This window comes from Chlorocebus sabaeus, chromosome 16, assembly GCF_047675955.1.
Source record: "Chlorocebus sabaeus isolate Y175 chromosome 16, mChlSab1.0.hap1, whole genome shotgun sequence".
Lineage (NCBI taxonomy): Eukaryota > Metazoa > Chordata > Mammalia > Primates > Cercopithecidae > Chlorocebus > Chlorocebus sabaeus.
The window spans coordinates 633192-652801 of record NC_132919.1 but is presented as its reverse complement, the minus strand read 5'-3'; the positions used below and the strand labels follow the sequence as shown (position 1 = coordinate 652801).

The window sequence follows — 19610 nt, the reverse complement described above, 5'->3', positions numbered from 1 at the left end:
GGTAAAGTAGATGGATGATTGGCTCAGCTATAGGCTTTATAGGAATGCTGTTCATATCCTTGGTCCCCGTTCTAAAGGATACTTATAACCCTGCTAAAGGGCTAATACTCATACACTAAACCAGTGGTCCCCAGCCTTTTTGGCACCAGGGAGCAGTTTTTTGGAAGACAGTTTTCCCATGGACCAGAGAGAGGGACATGATTTCAGGATGGAACTGTTCTACCTCGGATAACCAGACATTAGTTAGATTCCGTTAAGAAGCACACAACTGGCCGGGTGCGGTGGCTCAAGCCTGTAATCCCAACACTTTGGGAGGCCGAGACGGGCGGATCACGAGGTCAGGAGATCAAGACCATCCTGGCTAACACGGTGAAACCCTGTCTCTACTAAAAATACAAAAAACTAGCCGGGTGAGGTGGCGGGCGCCTGTAGTCCCAGCTACTCGGGAGGCTGAGGCAGGAGAATGGCGTAAACCCAGGAGGCGGAGTTGCAGTGAGCTGAGATCGCGCCACTCACTCCAGCCTGGGCGACAGAGCGAGACTCCGTCTCAAAAAAAAAAAAAAAAAAAGAGGCACACAACCTAGATCCCTCGCGTGCACAGTTCACAATAGGGTTCGCGCGCCTCTGAGAATCTAATGCCCCCGCTGATCGGAGGACGGGGAGCTGAGAAGGTCATGGTCGTTCACTTGCCCACTGCTCGCCTCCTGCTGTGCAACCCAGTTCCTGTGAGGCCACGGACTGGTACTGGCCCACGGCCCAGGGCTTGGGGTCCCCTGCACTAAACAATTCAAGAACATTATGTTTCAAAAAGTCCTCTTCTGTAATTAACCCGTTACCCGCCCCCCCCAAATAAATTTCTCTCCTGCTAAATCATTCCCAAGCAGACGTATGCAAGCATTTCTCATCTTTAAAAATTACTCCTTTTACCCCATCTATTGCCCTATTTTTCTGCCCTTCTCATAGCAAAAACTTCTTGGGGGGAAAAAAAAAGTCTATACCAGGGTCAGCAAACTTTCTGTTAAGGGCTAGATAGTAAATATTTTAGCCTTTACTGACCATATGGTCTCTGTTGTAACTCTTTATCTCTGCCATTGTGTGGCAAAATCCCCATAAACAATACTTAAACAAATAGGTTTGATTGTGTTCCAAAAACACATTGTTCACAAAAACAGGCGGTGGACGTGGCAGACTGGCTTCAGCCCACGGCCATCCTTTGCTGGCCTGGTCTGTGACCACAGCCTCTGCTTCATCCTTTCATCGCTGTCCGTTCCCTTAACTGCACTGAGACTGCTCTTGTCAAGGTCACCAACAACTCGCCTGTTGCCAAATCAGTAGCAGCTGTCTTCATTTTTTTTTTTTTTTTGAGATGGAGTCTCGCTCTGTCGCCCAGGCTGGAGTGCAATGGCATGATCTTGGCTCACTGTACCTTCTGTTTCCTGGGTTCAAGTGATTCTCGTGCCTCAGCCTCCTGAGTAGCTGAGATTACAGGCACGGGCCACCATGCCTGGCTAATTTTTGTATTTTTAGTAGAGACGGGGTTTCACCATGTTGCTCAGGCTGGTCTGGAACTCTTGACTTCGTGATCCGCATGAGGTGTTTTTTTTTTTTTTTTGGACGGAGTTTTGCTCTTGTCGCCCAGGCTGGAGTGCAATGGTGTGATCTTGGCTCACTGCAACCTCTACCTCCCAGGTTCAAGCAATTCTCCTGTCTCAGCCTCCTGAGTAGCTGGGACTACAGGCGCCCGCCACCACGCCCAGCTCATTTTCGTATTTTGAGTAGAGATAGGGTTTCATCATACTGGCCAGGCTGGTCTTGAACTCCTGACCTCGGGTGATCCACCCACCTTGGCCTCCCAAAGTGCTGGGGTAACAGGCATGAACCACCGCACCCGGCATCTTATATGAGTTTTTAACAACAGAAGGCACAATCACTCTTTCCTCTTCCTTCAGACACTTTTGTTTGGCTTCTGTAACACCCATTGTCCCTGATTTTTTCTCATGTCACTGGTGGTTTTTCTCTGCATCTCTGCTTTTTTTGTGTTAGACGTCTGAATATTGGCATACCCAAGGGTCAACCCTGTGCCGTCTTCTCTTCTCTGTCTATTCTCTCTTCCTAGGTAACTTTTTCTAGTCTTATAGACTTAAATATCATCTTTAAGTAATGTCTTCTGAATTTAAATCCCAGCCTGTCACCTCTCTTTCCAGCTCCAGAATCTTATGTCCAACTTAATGTCTCTACTTGATCTCAAGTAAGCTATCTTTTTTTTGGTGGAGACAGTCTTGCTCTTGTCACCCAGGTTGGAGTACAATGATGCTATCTCAGCTCACTGCAGCCTCCGCCTTCTGGGTTTAAGTGATTCTTCTGCCTCAGCCTCCCGAGTAGCTGGGATTACAGGCACCTGCCACCATGCTTGGCTAATTTTTGTATTTTGAGTAGAGATGGGGTTTCACCATGTTGGTCAGGCTGGTCTCGAACTCCAGACTTCCGGTAATCCGCCCGCCTTGGCCTCCCAAAGTACTGGGATGACAGGTGTGAGCCACCGTGCCCAGGCTCCTGTCTGTATTTCTGCCAACACTCTGTCACAACCACTAAGTCATTTCTAAGAAGTTCCAGACTTTCTCTACATTTCTGTTTTTCTTCTGAGCCTGTAGCTGAATCCCCCTTAGCCGAATCCCCGTTAGCCAAATCCCCCTTAGCCGAATCGCCGTTAGCACTCTGTTCACAGCAATACAGGCTTTTTCCAGCATTCACTTCAAAACTGTTCCACATCTGTCCATTACCCAGTTCCAAAGCCATGTTTTCAGGTATTTACTATAGCAATAGCCCACTTCTTGATACCAGTTTTCTTAGTGTGTTTTATGTTACTGTAACAGAATAGTACAGACAATCATTTATAAAGAAAAGAGATTTCTTTTTTTTTTTTTTTGAGACTGAGTCTTGCTCTGTTGCTCAGGCTGGGGTGCAGTAGCCGGATCTCAGCTCACTGCAAGCTCCGCCTCCTGGGCTTAGGCCATTCTCCTGCTTCAGCCTCCCGAGTAGCTGGGAGTACAGGCGCCCGCCACCTCGCCCGGCTAGTTCTTTGTATTTTTTAGGAGAGACGGGGTTTCACCATGTTAGCCAGGATGGTCTCGATCTCCTGACCTCGTGATCCGCCCGTCTCGGCCTCCCAAAGTGCTGGGATTACAGGCTTGAGCCACCGCGCCCGGCCAAGAAAAGAGATTTCTTTCTTGCAATTCTGGAGGCTGGGAAGTTCAAGGTCAACGGGCCCACATCTGGCACGGGCTTCTTATGGAAAGGGCTTCTTATGGCGTCGTCCTGTGGCGAGGGCTTCTTACAGCGTCGTCCCGCGGAGAGGGCCTTCTCACCGCGCCATCCCATGGCAGAGGTAGAAGGCAAGAAAGTGTGCACATGCTTGAGAAGGTGGCTGAACAGATCCTTTTATCAAGAGCCCACTCTTGGGATGGTGCCATTCGTTCATTCATGAGGGCAAACCCCTCATGACCTGGTCGCCTGGTAAAGGCCCCGCCTGTCAACACCGTTGCACTGGGGATTATGTTTCCAGTGCATGACTTTGGGGACATTCCAGCCACAGCACAGGCGCCCGTAACATATTGCAGATGGGACTCTCCACTCCCAGCCGCCATGACACACCTGCCTGTCGGACCCGTCCTCCTCCTGCGTTCCCTGGTTCAGTCAGTGAACCAGACCCGGGAGTCGTCCTTGGTTCTTCCCTCACCCTTGTTCCGGAACCACACAGAGTCCGTCCATGAGTCCTGTGCGTTAGAGCTTCCTAGAAACCCTGCATCGCTCCGCGTCTTCCCATCAGCACTGGCTGCCTTGTCCAGACCTCCACCGTCTCGTGTGGACAGCTGTAGCAACTTTTCACAGGCCTTTCACTCCTGCTTTCCCTCCTGCCCCTGCACAACTCTCTTGCCACATAACAGCCAGGACAGTCTTTTATACAAGTAAACTGTGCGTCTGTCCCTTGTTTAAAACCCTTCAGTGGCTTCTCATCTGCACTCAGACCAGAATCCTCATGCTTTGAGCCCCTCCATGCCCTGGCTCCTGCCTACCTCTCCAGATTATTTCTAGACACTTCCCACTGCGATATTACACTACCACCTACTGTCTTTCTTTTTGGACTTCCAAAACATTGGGGTCTTTTCTCTGTCAGGGTCTTTGCATTTGCTGTTCTCTCTGCTTAAAAAACTCTTACTCCAGGCCGGGTGCGGTGGCTCACCCTGTAATCCCAGCGCTTTGGGAGGCCAAGGCAGGTGGATCACGAGGTCGGGAGATCAAGACCATCCTGGCTAACATGGTGAAACCCCCTCTCTACTAAAAATACAAAAAATTAGCTGGGTGTCGTGGCGGGCGCCTGTAGTACCAGTTACTCGGGAGGCTGAGGGAGGAGAATGGCGTAAACCCGGGAGGCGGAGCTTGCAGTGAGCCGAGATCGTGCCACTCACTCCAGCCTGGGAGACAGAGCGAGACTCCATGTCAAAAAAAAAAAAAAAATCCTCTTACTCCAAATCTACAAATTCTGACACCTCCTCATCCTGCAGCCCTGATTTGGGTGCCCTTTCTCAGGAGACCTTCCGTGACCACCATCTCCCTTATTCTCATCACTCTGCATAAGTCCTTCACCACACCTGTCACACTTAGGAACACTTGTGTATCCAAAGTAAAGACACACTTGTTTCTTTATTTTGTTGCTTTTAGAGGATCTCCTCCCCCTTACTTCTCAAAGTAAGTTCGTTCCTTGAGGACAGAGAGAGGGACTATACTGTCTTGTTTCCCATTGGATTCCCCATGCTCAGAATCAAGCCTGGTGTATGGGAGGCATTCAGTAAATACTCATTGAATGACTGAAGGAGTGAGTTAAGGAGATGCCGACTCGTGGCTAGTACTATAACTGCCGCAGGAATTCATCGTCTTTATTATAGTGCGTATGGTCTATGCACGTCCGTGGGCTGCTGGCGCTCACAGACACTTTAGCTGTAGGCAGTCTTTAGTCACAGACAGTCCAGCGGACAGTCCAGTGCGTATGGTCTATGCACGTCCGTGGGCTGCTGGCGCTCACAGACACTTTCTGGTCTGCATGTCTCACAACTGCCCTCATGTTGCTTCTCCTCCTGGCAGAAGCTGCAGCCGTGTTGGAATACTTTTATTGTATAGCATCCGTCTTTGCAGGTGTTTATGTCAGTGGAAATACTGGGCTCACCATTAGCTTTTTGCTTGTTTTTTGAGACAAGGTCTCGCTCCGTCACCAGGCTGGAGTGCAGTGGCGTGATCCCAGTTCACTGCAGCCTTGACCTCCCAGGCTCAAGTAATCTTCCCACCTCAGCCTCCCAAGTAGTTGAGACTACAGGCGTGTGCCACCATGTCTGGCTAGCTTTTTTTTTTTTTTTTTTTTTCAGAGACTGAGTCTCGCCATGTTCCCCAGGCTAGTCTTGAACTCCTGGGCTCAAGCAATCCTCCTGCCTCAGCCTCTGAAGTGCTGGGATTACAGGTGTGAGCCACCGTTAGCTTTCAGTGCCCCCCTTTTTTTTTTCTGAGATGGATTCTCGCTCTGTCTGTCTCCCAGGCTGGAGTGCAGTGGTGCGATCTTGGCTCACTGCAAGCTCCGCCTCCCGGGTTGATGCCATTGTCCTGCCTCAGCCTCCCGAGTGACTGGGACTACAGGTACCGCCACCACGCCTGGCTAATTTTTTGTATTTTTAGTAGAGACGGGTTTCACCGAGTTAGCCAGGATGGTCTCGATCTCCTGACCTCGTGATCCGCCAGCCTCGGCCTCCCAAAGTGCTCGGATTACAGGCATGAGCCACCGCGCCCGGCCCAGCGTTCCTTTCTAAGTGCATTTCGTTGGTTTTCAAATGACTTACTATGAAAGTCTTTAAGATTTGTTGCAGTTCTGGAGTCCCCATTCACGGTTCAGGGTTTTTTGAAGGCACAATCTGGAACTTCCAAGTCCAGAGCTTTCCCTCGCCCCAATTTAGAGCTACCCCGTCCCTCTGTAGGAGGCTTTGAAGGTCACTGCGCATGGTTGCTTGCATACACCCACACACAGATATATACTTGTCCTATTTGTTGTTATCAGTAACGTGTACAGTAATCACTGAGATGGGGGGAATCATTTAGTTTTAAGTTAAAACTTTGTGAGGCACGTTGGTGAGAGTCCCGAGTGTTTGCCTGTACGCAGATACCCGACGCTATAGGTCTCTACTATTTTGGTACAGAAAAATCGTTGGCATAAGCACGACGAGTCAGGATCCCAGCGTGGATTACAGCATAGTGACCGGTGCTGTCTCCAGCTGCCTTTTGTTGTCCATGTGTTTCTCTTACTCTAGGCACTTGAAGAGGCTCAGAAAGCTATCCAGCAGCTCTTTGGCAAAATCAAAGACATCAAAGACAAAGCTGAAAAATCAGAGCAAATGGTGAGTTCTGATTTCTTCCTAACTTTTTTGCACCAAAAGAGGAAGTGAGCTTCTCATCTAGGCATTCTAATAAGAGCTTTTTCTAATAATGGCGCCTCCTGCCAACCACGGTCATCTGCATCTCTAAAGCAAGCCCCTGGGAATGCATTCAGATCAGTTCACGGGGAGCTGCTGGGCACAGGGACTCACCATCTCTGCTGCCCTGGTCTGCAGCCCTGGGTTTAAACAGGCACCTTTTTTTTTTTTTTTTTCTTCTGACAGAGTCTTGACCTGTCACCCAGGCTAGAGCACATTGGTGCAATCTCGGCTCACCGCAACCTCTGCCTCCCAGGTTCAAGTGATTCCTCTGCCTGAGTCGCCCGAGTAGCTGGGATTACAGGCACCCGCTACCACACCCGGCTAATTTTTGTATTTTTAGTAGAGACGAGGTTTCAACACATTGGCCAGGATGGTCTTGATCTCCTGACCTCATGATCCGCCCACCTCAGCCTCCCAAAGTGCTGGGATTACAGGCGTGAGCCCCCACGCCCGGCCTTTACATAGTCGAAGTGCTGGGATTACAAGCGTGAGCCCCCGCGCCTGGCTACAATTTTTTTTTCTCCTTTCTGAAAATGGTTTCCTAGTCATTTTGGATGTTCCTTTCTCTAACATCTCTTGGTATTGGTACCATGCATTTCTCCATCGAGATGTGTGGTGTGTAGCTCGGTGCACACTGAGAATGGCCCTGGAGCTGGGAGGAGGGAGGGATGCAGGGAGGAGGGATATCCCCTGCCCATGATCCGTGTGTGTGGTTTTAGTTGAGTTCCCCCTTGACGAATCTGTGTCCCCCAGTGATGTGCTCAGAAGCTTGCTCTGAAGACCGAGAACCCAGCATTCATGCACCCTCTCCACCCCCATGGGAGGCACTGGGAAGTGCTGGATCCTGGGTTCAGACTCTTCTCCCCCGTGGGAGGCACTGGGAAGTGCTGGATCCTGGGTTCAGACTCTTCTCCCCCATGGGAGGCACTGGGAAGTGCTGGATCCTGGGTTCAGACTCTCCTCCCCCGTGGGAGGCACTGGGAAGTGCTGGATCCTGGGTTCAGACTCTTCTCCCCCGTGGGAGGCACTGGGAAGTGCTGGATCCTGGGTTCAGATTCGGACTCAGTAGTGTCTTGTCTCTCAGTTGTCTCAGAATTCCAGTTTCGTCAACTGTGAAACAGGAATAATGGTATTTGCCTCACAGGGTTGTTGTGAAAATTAAACATATGAAGAGCACTGAGCATATTCTAGGGACCTGGATTTTCTGTGGTCCTTCCCCAAGGAGGCACCACACCCAGCAGGACCCAGGAGCCTCAAAGCGTGGTGATCAGTGAGAGCGTCCCACACTGCTTTTGCTGGAGCTGATTGCATTTATTGATATCCTTATGATGCTAATCTGAGTTCTGGAGTATGCTTCCTCTTCCAACTGAGGGGGTTTGCACTGACAGTTTGCTCCCAAGTTATGAGATGTCTTATTTGAAAGCAGTTTGCTTTCCCGCACAGTGCTGTGCTGAAGGGAGGAAGTGGGGGGAGTGGGGGGGGTATTGCGGGATCTGGCCAGCAGCCCACAATGCAGCGGGGCTCTCTCTTTGTTCCCAGGCGGATCGGCAGGTCGAGAAATAATAGACACACATAAGATAGTGAAAGCTGGGTCCAGGGGGGTCACCGCCTTCTGGTCCCACGGTGCCAACAATGCACTGGATATGCCAGCATTTATTATTAAGTTTAGTGAGGGCGGGGGTAGGTTAGTGAAGGATTTAGGGTCATTTGATGATGAGATGAGATGGTCACATGGGGATGAAGTAATTCTTTAACATAACATCTGTATGCAGAAGTACAGTATACAGATAAGAATTTACAATAGAGTGTGTGCATCAGCAATTTCTAACAGAACCTTAAAACGGGAACACAGTCTTTCCATAACCTATGATTAGCGAGATATTAATCAGCAGTAACAGTTGCAGCGAAACCTGGTTACAAACAATCCAGAGAAACAGGATGTGAAGCTAGACAACCGGTTAGACCAGAAATTCTCAGAAGGGAGTATGTCTTAACCGTAAAGAGGCCTAGAAGAGCCATGGAAGATGAGGGCGTTTGTAGCCCTATCTTATCCATATGAACAGGTGTCCCCCCCATGCGTCCGTCTATAGTCTCTCCACAAGGGTCACATTCCATTCCCAGTGCTATTAACATCTGCTTTTCTGGGATAGGAATCTTGGTGATGTGAAACCTCCCTGACTGCACATCCGTTCATAGGCTTTCTGCAGGGAGAAGCACATCACGCGCTGTTGGCTCATTCTGGCAGCCCAGCCTGGCATTGTCTTTACACAGTCCTGCGTGCGATGTTGTATTTACGGTAATCGGGAGCATTTCATCTTTCATTCCGTGGCAGTAGTGTCAGGGGCCTCCCTGCGTCGGAGAAGTGATCTTTCTTTTTTTTTTTTTTTTTTTTTTTTTTTTTTTGAGACGGAGTCTGGCTCTGTCGCCCAGGCTGGAGTGCAGTGGCCGGATCTCAGCTCACTGCAAGCTCCGCCTCCTGGGTTTACGCCATTCTCCTGCCTCAGCCTCCCGAGTAGCTGGGACTACAGGCGCCGCCACCACGCCCGGCTAGTTTTTTGTATTTTTTTAGTAGAGACGGGGTTTCACCATGTTAGCCAGGATGGTCTCGATCTCCTGACCTCGTGATCCGCCCGTCTCGGCCTCCCAAAGTGCTGGGATTACAGGCTTGAGCCACCGCGCCCGGCCAGAAGTGATCTTTCTTGAGCTCATTCAGTGTCAGCTCTGTACCGGCTGCTTTGCACCAGCACTCTGATTTAGCCCTCACAACAACCTTCCGAACTAGGTTTTAGGATCATTATTATCTCTGTGATCACCCATCTTATCGATGAGAAAACTGACTCCGTGAAGCTGAGAAACTTGTTCTAGGATGCAGTGTTGGTGAGTGGTAGAGCTGGGGTTCAGCCCTGGATCTGTCTGACTCTAGAACCTCCCGCTTCAGCTCTGCCCGTTTTCGCTGCCCATGGGCATTCTGTCTCGCAGGTGGTCTCGTGTCGGTTTTATCTGAGTACCCCTGGCATGCCCTGCCATTGAAGGCTTTGTTTGGGGAAAAATTTGTGGTTCAGTTTGTCTAGAGAAACACAGGCTGTGGGATGGGGAGTGATGGGAGAGCCTGGGAATAAAGAGATCAGTCAGCTCCAGTGCAGAGCAGTGAGGGCCTGAACAAGGAATAGAGAGAAGGGATAGATTCTTGAGATGAAGCAGAGGAAGAATATTTAGGACTTAATGACTTAACGATGCAGGGACCAGGAAGAGTCGTAGATGACTGTGACTTTGAACACGGTGGTTAAAGACCCCCGATGCGGCCGGGCACTGTGGCTCACGCCTGTAATCCCAGCACTTTGGTAGGCCAAGGAGGGCGGATTACTTGAGGCCAGGAGTTCAGGGCCAGCCTGGCCAACATGGCAAAACTGTGTCTCTACTAAAAAAACAAAAATTAACCAGGCATCGTGGTGCACACCTGTAATCCCAGGTGCTCTGGAGGCTGAGGCAGAGAATCGCTTGCCTGGGAGGTGGAGGCTGCAGTGAGCTGAGATCGCACTACTGTACTCCAGCCTGGGCAACAGAGCGAGACTCCTTCTCAATAAATAAATAAACAAATAAATAAATAAATAAAAATAAAAAATAAAGACTCCCTATGTTAGACCAAAGCTAAAAACCCTGGAAGAGATACAGAGATTTTTTTGTAGGAAAAAGGATGCTGATTTCAGATTGGCAAGTGGGTGATCAGATTACAGGGCCCGTCTTCAGCCTTGTATATCCAGCTTGTGACACCACTCCTGGGTTGTTTTTTTGGTCCCAAATTCAAGTATTTGGTAAAGTAGTGGTGGGTCTTAAACTTTCTTTTTTTTTTTTTTAATTCAGTGGAAACAGAGGTTGTTTGGGGGTTGTAGAAGGAAGGAAGGCTTGATTGGGAAGTCCCCATGAAAGAGGCTTTTTACAGCTGAGATCCAGGTGAGGCTTGCAGGATTGTGGGTGTGGACTTGAGCTGGGCAGGTCGTAACCTTTATGAGTTCACGGGGCCCACGAACTCACTGCCGAGTTTCTCCCTTTAGTGGGATGCATCTATCCCGTGACTGCAGTGTTTGTGCTTGGTATCCAGGGCAGTCCCTTCCTTCCAGGTGTCACAGAACCTGGGCAACCAAATTGCTGTTGAGAAAGTTTCGCTGCGTGCACCGGAAGATGGAGGTCCCCTTTCCTCGCCTAACGCAGCCATGGCTCGTGGTGCCAAAAAGCGTCTGAAGCGCATGGCGGCTCCAAAGCATTGGGTGCTGGATAAATGGACTGGTGTGTTTGCTCCTCGTCCGTCCACGGTCCCCCAAGTTGAGAGAGTGTCTCCTGCTCATCATTTTCCTAAGGAACAGACTTAAGGAAAGAAGACTTGCATGCAGCGGTTCATTAAGATCGATGGCAAGGTCCGAACTGATACAACCTACCCTGCTGGGTTCATGGATGTCATCAGCATTGACAAGACAGGCGGGAATCTCCATTTGATCTGTGACACCAAGGGTCGCTTTGCTGTACATCGTATTACACCCGAGGAGGCCAAGTACGAGTTGTGCAGAGTGAGAAAAATCTTTGTCGGCACAAAAGGAGTCCCTCCTCTGGTGACCATGATGCTCGTACCGTCCGCTGCCCTGACCCCTCATCGAGGTGAATGACACCAGATTGATTTGGAGACTGGCAAGATTATTGATTTCGTCAAGTTCGACACTGGTAAGCTGTGTATGGTGACTGGAGCTGCCAACCTAGGAAGAATTGGTGTGACCCCAACAGAGAGAGGCACCCTGGATCTTTTGATGTGGTTCATGTGAACAGCTTTGCCACTCGACTTTCCAACATTTTCACTATTGGCAACAAACCATGGATTTCTCTTCCCCGAGGAAGGGGTACCCGCCTCACCATTGCGGAAGAGAGAGACGAGACTGGCAGCCAAACAGAGCAGCGGGTGAAATGGTCCGTGTGTGACGTGTTAGATCTTTGTACATAATTAAAACTAATGTGGCGTGATAAAACACACACACACACACACACACACAAAGTTTCTTAGTGTGGACCAAGAAACACAGTGGATGATTTCACCTGGGTGTTAGTAAAGTTGGGGAATTTTTCCAACTTCTCTATTGAATATGCTTTTCTGGTGACTGAAATACACTTGCGTTCCCAGAGACAGCTTCTCTTCTCTTGCACCTGCTGGAACAACACTGTCAGGTTCTTACTCCCCAAACTGCCTTCTCACTCCCTGAAGACTGCGCCTGCCCTCCTGGTAACTTACATGTTAGGTGTGTGTTACAGGGCTTCTGTTTCAGTCTTCTTGAGATTTGAAAGTCTTTGCTGGAGGCTCAGGCCCTCGTTCCGTTGGGAAAGACCGTCTGAGGACCAGGTGCTGACTGAGGCATTTTGTACGGCCAGCGGCGTCAGCACCAGAAGGCACACTTTCCTCACCTTGTTTAGGAGGAATGGTGCTGTGCTTGCCTCCTCTGTCCTGTGTGCTCAGTACTGAATTGCTGTTTGGATCATTTCATTTGGGATAAAAAATAAAGTTGATTTCATGCTCGCAGCTGAAGGTTTTATAACTCCGAGTAAAGTCCAAAGAGATGCCACATTAAATTTAAATGCCTGGTTGGGAATTATTTTGATTTTGTATTGTGAGAGTATTTGCTAACCTGAGATTTTTCCCTGCTTCATCTGCATTCGTTTCTTAGGGAGCTACTTGCGGAAGCGTTTTACATCCTTCTTAACCGTCTTCCTTTCTCTCTTTGGTTTTTCAATGTTTAGGTGAAAGAAATCACCCGTGATATTAAGCAATTAGATCACGCCAAACGCCACCTGACCACCTCAATCACCACGCTGAACCACCTGCACATGCTGGCAGGAGGTGTCGACTCCCTCGAGTAAGCAATGCCACCTTTCTCTTCTGGGGCCACGGGAAATGTGTCACATAGAGAAATGGTGTTGTCGGCCTGTTTACTTCTCAGCCGGGAAAGTCTCACCATCCCGTTCCACCTTTTGCAAATTGGCTTCAAGTGTCCGGTCACCGTTTTTGCTTTGTGCCGTCTGGTGTTCAAAACCTAACGAACACTGGCAGCCGGTCAGAAGGGGACCCAGGAAGCCTCTCAGAACGATTCCGAGAATATGGCCTGTCTTCAGGCTGCAGCTCTGTACCATCAAGGCAGACAGAGGGACGCGGGCCCATGTTCACTCCCGGCTGCTTCTGCCTTGGCGAGTTTCCTACTTGCGTCAGGCTGAGTTGCGCTGTCATCAAAGAGACCCTATATAGGAGACAGAACTCAATCATTCAAACCACTTTTTTTCAATCTACTTTTTATTAGCTTTCCATTTGGTTTGTAGAGGGAATGATACATCAGAACATTAGAAATAGTATTAGAAGGAAGAGCTGGTTGTTTACTACAGAGAAGCAATCTAAAGCCTCCTTTACTAGCAAGATTCTGACATCCAGCTCACCTCTGTGGCCCATCTCAGACTGGGGACTCCCCCTGCTCCGGCCTCAGTGTGATTCCATGTGTGGACAGGGAAAGCTCGTCTTCATAGAAACTGAGATACAGCATTCGAAGTCCTGGGTGGGGGAAGTGGGAGAGTGCCTTGAGAGAAAGAGGAGGAGGGACGGGCCCCTTCCTGACCTCTCTAGGTATTGGATGAGCTCCAGGGACCCCCGGTCCACTGCCCTGTGAGCAGTGAGAGCAGGGGCCAGAGGGAGACCAGAGGGCAGTCACACTTGTCCTTCTTGGGTGGTGGGTGTCCGCCAAACCATCAGACCAGGCAGCGGTGAGACCAGGTGCTGGTGAGAACAGGCGCTGGTGAGAACAGGCAGTGGTGAGAACAGGTGGTGGTGAGACCAGGCAGTGGTGAGACCAGGTGCTGGTGAGAACAGGTGCTGGTGAGAACAGGCGCTGGTGAGACCAGGCAGTGGTGAGACCAGGCAGTGGTGAGACTAGGCGGTGGTTAAGATCAGGCGGTGGTGAGAACAGGCACCAGTGAGACCAGGCAGTGGTGAGACCAGGCAGTGGTGAGAACAGGCGGTGGTGAGACCAGGCAGTGGTGAGACCAGGTGCTGGTGAGAACAGGTGCTGGTGAGAACAGGCGGTGGTGAGACCAGGCAGTGGTGAGACTAGGCGGTGGTTAAGACCAGGCGGTGGTGAGAACAGGCGGTGGTGAGACCAGGCAGTGGTTGAGACCAGGTGGTGGTGAGAACAGGCACTGGTGGGAACAGGCGGTGGTGAGACCAGGCAGTGGTGAGAACAGGCAGTGGTGAGACCAGGCAGTGGTGAGACCAGGCGCTGGTGAGACTAGGCGGTGGTTAAGACCAGGCGGTGGTGAGAATAGGCGGTGGTGAGACCAGGCAGTGGTTGAGACCAGGTGGTGGTGAGAACAGGCACTGGTGGGAACAGGCGGTGGTGAGACCAGGCAGTGGTGGGAACAGGCGGTGATAGCAATGTTGATAGCAATGTAACACCTTGGCTTGAACTTGATCCTGTCTTTTTCAATGCCTCTTATGGAAAATCATAAATTATAAATGTAATGAAATAGCCCGACCCTAATGAAAAATTTAGATCTAATAGTTTGTATTTCCTCCCTGTGTGTAACCTGATTTTATCAGCATCCTTTTAGTGAAGCGACATTAACCTTAGCAGTAGGGAAGGTAGAGGTCTGTGACACAGATGCCTCAGAACCTGCAGATTTCAGTTAATATTTAAAGCCGGGCCCTTTCTGTATTTTTGTTTTTGTTTTTGAGATAGCAGTCTCACACTGTCTCCCTGGTTGGAGTGCAGTGGCACGATCTCGACTCACTGAAACCTCCGCTTCCCAGGTTCAAGCGAGTCTCTTGCCTCAGCCTCCCGAGTAGCTGGGATTACAGGCACCTGCTACCACGCCCAGCTAATTTTTTGTATTTTTAGTAGAGACGGGGTTTCATCATGTTGGCCAGGATGGTCTCGACCTCCTGACTTCGTGACCGCCCGCCTCAGCCTCCCAAAGTGCTGGGATTACAGGCGTGACCACCACGCCCGGCCATGCCCTTTGTTTTGTCCGGAAAGATGTGTTTGGTTTGCTCGTAGGCTGTAATCCTCAGATAGTAACATCCCTCCCCCTGTTCTCTGTCCCAAGCTTGCTAATCCCAAAATATCCAACCCAAATTCTAAATCCATCGTCTTCCCAGATTCCTGTCCGCACTCCGAATGAGAATTAATCACTCACACATTCTTCCCACCGTAGCACATAGTGTGCACTTCTGTTTAGAACATAGTTCATCCTATTTTATACTAGTTAGATGTGTACTTGACTCTCTGCCTTACTGTATGATGTCACCTTGAGAATTTGGACCAGATCCTGTTTTTTGCCTCCCACAACACACAGCAGCTTATATACTCAGCACTCAGTGAACGTTGATTCAGCTGAGTTGATGTCTGTTTGAGAGCTTGAGTAGGTTGTTCTGTGTCTGTATCTTGTGTCCTTAGTATTTTTCTAGACTTTTAAACTTATTCTTTCCTTGCAGAGCCATGACCAGGCGAAGACAATACGGAGAAGTTGCTAATCTCCTTCAGGGTGTGATGAATGTACTGGAACACTTCCACAAGTATATGGGGATTCCACAGATCCGGCAGCTTTCTGAAAGGTAAACTGTCCCCGGAGGAAAAGTCCATGGGGATTCCACAGATCCGGCAGCTTTCAGAAAGGTAAACCGTCCCCAGCGGAAGTGATCTTGCTTTCAGAAAAGGACCTGGTGCTAGGAGGTGCTTAAGCACTTAGCTCAGCGTGTTCACTGCAGAATCCTACTGTGTGAAGAAACCTCAGATGCTACCTGATCTGACTCTGTCTGGTGCAGGCATCCCCCATGATACCCCTTACCGTGTCTTCTAAAGCTGCCTATGGTAGATAGTTGCAGTTGTGTATATGGACAACTCTCAGCTGTCCCCATTTGTGGGGGAAACTGTTCTAGGTATCTATTTCTTTGTAACAAACCAGCACAAAACTTAGTAGCTTAAAACAATAATTGTTTTGCATGTATAATTTGGCCTGGCTCAGGGGGACCAGCTCATCCCTGCTCCGTGCAGCATTAGCCGAGGCAGCTCAAGAGGGACTGGAGAATGCATTGGCTCCCTCTCATGGCTGGCACCTTGGTACTTGCTGTCAGCTGGGAGCTCAGCCAGGCCTGGGCATGTATAATTTGGCCTGGCTCAGGGGGACCAGCTCATCCCTGCTCCGTGCAGCATTAGCCGAGGCAGCTCAAGAGGGACTGGAGAATGCATTGGCTCCCTCTCATGGCTGGCACCTTGGTACTTGCTGTCAGCTGGGAGCTCAGCCAGGCCTGGGCTGGGATTCTCTGTTGTCTTCCATGGGCTTCTTGGACTTCCTCATGTTAAGGTGGCTGGTTCCAAGAATGAGCGTCACAAGAGAAGCAAGCCTTGGAAATTTCATAGCATCACTTCTGCCGTAGTCGCAAGGCTGCTAAGATTCAAGAGGAAGGAACATAGTCTTCTCCCACCCACTAACGCTAACGGGAGGAATGTCAAAGTCACATTGTTACAAAAGGCACGTGGGATGGGATAGATTGCTGTGATGGTCTTTAGAAAATACAGTGAGCCATGGCCGGGCCCTGTGGCTCACACCTGTAATCCCAGCACTTTGGGAGGCCGCGGCGGGTGGATCACCTGAGGTCAGGAGTTCGAGACCAGCCTGGCCAATATGTTGAAACCCTGTCTCTACTAAAAATGCAAAAATTATCTGGACATGGTGGCGGTCGCCTGTAATCGCAACTACTTGGAAAGCTGAGGCAGGAGAGTCACTTGAACCTGGGAGGCGTCAAATATATATACAGATGAAGCCTAAGTTCCCTTTACCTAGACCTCAGAATCCCATTGTTCTCTCCAGAGGTGGTAACTGTTATCAGTTTAATGGCTATCGCTCCAGATTTTTATGTGTGTATTTACATAAATCTATAGTTTCAGTTAATGGTTTTGGTTTTGCTTTGTTTTGTTTTAACTAAATGGTTTCATACCTTATGCTTATTCTAAAAACTGCTTTTTGTTTTCAACCACATGTATTTTAGATATTTGTTTTTCACGTCAGTATGTATAGACCTGCTTCATTCTCTGGAATTTTTTAGATTTTTTTTTTTTTCACATCAGTGTGTATAGACCTGCTTCATTCTCTGGAAATTTTTAGATTTTTTTTTCACGTCAGTGTGTATAGACCTGATTCATTTTCTGGAATTTTTTAGATTTCTTTTTCACGTCAGTGTGTATAGACCTGCTTCATTCCCTGGAATTGATGCACAGAATCCCATAGTATAACACGCCACAGGTATAGCACTAGATCATTTGTTTCTAAATCTTAAAATATGCCCCCATTTGCACATATGCAAGTATTTCTCTAGGACAGATTCTGGGTTATAGGTTTATATACATTTAAAATTTTAGTAACTGCTGCCCATTTGCCCCGCAGCAAAGCTTTGTATACTTGTAGTACGGTCTGTGAATTGTGAGAGCACCTTTCCCAGCACCCTCAGCTGAGAGCACCTTTCCCGGCACCCTCAGCTGAGAGTATCTTTCCCCACACCCTCAGCCACACGTGATGTTGTTGTTCTTCATTTTTATCTCTCTGATGGTTGAAAACGGTATCCAGTTCCTTTAATTTTCATTTCCCTTGTAGCTAGTAAGATGAGTGTTTTGCTTTGTTTTTTTGAGACAGAATCTTGCTCTGGTGCCCAGGCTGGAGTGCTGTGGCGTGGTCATCGCTCGCTGCAACCTAGAAGTCCTGGGCTGAAGACATCCTCCTGCCTCCTCCTGAGTAGCCGGGAGTACAGGCAAATACTACCACGCCTGGCTGATTTTTAGCATTTTTCTGTAGAGGTGGGATCTTCCTGTGTTGCCCAGGCTGCTCTTGAACTCCTGGGCTCAAGTGATCCTACTGCCTCATCCTCCCAAAGTGCTGGGATTACAGGCGTGAGCCACTGTACCAAGCCCCAGTTGTATTCTTCATCTGAAGACTCCTGCGTTTCTCATACTCTGAGAAATTATTCTCCTTTATTCCTTTCTTTGGGTAGTCTCTACAGCTTGGTCTCTGCATTCTCTCCTCGTGGAATTCTTGTTACGTGAACGTTGGAGCTTCTAGATCTGCTGCCATGTCTCTTAATTTTCCTTTCGTGCTTTCCGTCTCTCTGTCCTTCTGAACTGCTCTCTGAAAGAATTCCTCAACCCAATCTTCCTGTTTTAATTTACTCTTCACTTGCATCGAGTCTGCTATTTGGCCCAGCTGTTGAATTTTTATTTTAACAATCCAGCTTTTTAATTTCCAGCATATCTAGCTGATTCTTTTCTCATGGGTATAATATTCTCATATATCTCCCACAGAATAGAAATTATCTGTATGTTAAAGCACTGAGCTGCCTGTTCCATTTCTCTGTCCCCAGTGTAAGATCTTCAGTTTGTTCAGCGTGGCAATTCTCCCTCTTTAGCATTTCTCAAATGTTTGTGATTCTTAGCTGAAAGCTCATTTTTATTGTATTCATTGATTTTTTGTGACCAAGTCTCACTCCATCACCCAGGCTGGGGTGCAGTGGCGCGATCTCAGCTCACTGCAGTCTCCGCCTCCCGGGTTCACGCCATTGTCCTGCCTCAGCCTCCCGAGTAGCAGGGACCACAGGTGCGCACCACCCACGCCCGGCTCATTTTTATATTGTTAGTAGAAATGGGGTTTCACCATGTTAGCCAGGCTGGTTTCAAACTTCTGACACCTCAAGTGATCCACCGGCCTCAGTCTCCCAAAGTGCTGGGATGACAGGCGTGAGCCACCGCGCCTGGCCTCGTTTTTATTTTTGACATTCTCTGTTAGTCTGATCAAGAATGCTCTTTAGCTGCTACCTGCTCCTGGGCGAGAAGTGGGAATGGCTGCTTGGCCAAGTGTTATCACAGACAGCTCTTCCGAAGTGAGGGGTCCAGACCTGGAGAAACCTGCCAGGCGGGTGTCCCAGCGCCGACCTCCTGGGCTCGGAGGCTCCCTGGGCTTCCTGGGTGTTGGCAGCTCCTCTGGCTACTGCTAACGTTCTCAGACCCAGAGGCCCACCTCTGCCACCTGGCGTGAGCGCTCACGGTGTGGGTACAGACGTGGACAGCGGCTGATTCCTCCTATTGCAGGGCACAGCATGCCCTGCTGGCAGCAGACCCACCACCTGCATGTCTTTCATTTTCAAGAAGCATTTTTGGGCAGTGATATCCTGTCATCCTTCCTACCAGGAAGTCCTCAGGCTTCTAGTCTACCACTTTTCTTGCCCGGATTTGGATTTTTATGAAAATCTTTTTCTTATTTCTAAGGCTTCGGGGCATCAGTGTGCATCTTGTCGTGGAAATGCCAAAGAATATTAGGGAATGTTGGAGCAGAGCTTGGCAGAACACTAGGGAAACCGCCACCCTCTCCCTCCTCCTTCCTACCCCTCACACCTGGAGCTGGCTGATCGCCTTATCAGACTGGACTGTGAGGCAGCCAAGAAAGCAGGCGAACAGGACTTTATGAGCTGCGAGAAGGAAGGAGCTTGGATGGAGCAGGCAGATTTGCTGTCAGCAGATGAGGGAGGAGGAGGAAGGCAGTCCCTCCTACCCCTGCTCTCAGGATGATTCAGAGTTGATCTCTTTCACATTCATTTGTTCTTTTCTTCATTTACATGACAGATATTTACCCTGCATTTTCTACATCCTAGGCCCTGTGCTAGGGGACTGAAGGCACAAAAATAAGAAATACACACTCTCTGCCTTCAAAGAGTTCACCATTTTTGTATGGAGAAGAAAGACATTAATAGAAGATTCCAGCGTAACAGATGTAACAAAACCGTGGTATATGCTGTATAAGGCATAGCAGGATCTCAGAAGAGGAACTGATAGGCTGAAGCAGGGGCTGAGGGCAGGGGGCGTAGACAGATTCCATTTTAATCGGAATCTTAAAAGAATAGGTGGCGTCTTACCAACGTGACAGTAAGCGAGGAGAGAAGGAAGAGGGAGCCTCAAGGAGTTTGGAGGCAGCAGAGGGAGATAAGGCTGCGTAGGTAGATGGGGTCAGGTTTTATATAGCTTGCTAAATATTTTTTATTTT

The 19610-nt window shown here is 49.1% G+C and overlaps 1 protein-coding gene and 1 pseudogene across 1 annotated transcript in view; both read left to right on the top strand.

Annotated features, from left to right (window-relative positions):
- Positions 1-19610, top strand: part of VPS53 (VPS53 subunit of GARP complex) — a 168980-nt gene that overhangs the window by 45512 nt on the left and 103858 nt on the right. The window contains exons 5-7 of the mRNA XM_073023847.1: positions 6348-6434; positions 12288-12403; positions 15022-15141. Coding sequence (XP_072879948.1) covers positions 6348-6434; positions 12288-12403; positions 15022-15141 — 323 coding nt within the window. The remainder of the gene's footprint in view (positions 1-6347; positions 6435-12287; positions 12404-15021; positions 15142-19610) is intronic.
- Positions 9476-12278, top strand: LOC103242084 (small ribosomal subunit protein eS4, X isoform-like; annotated as a pseudogene).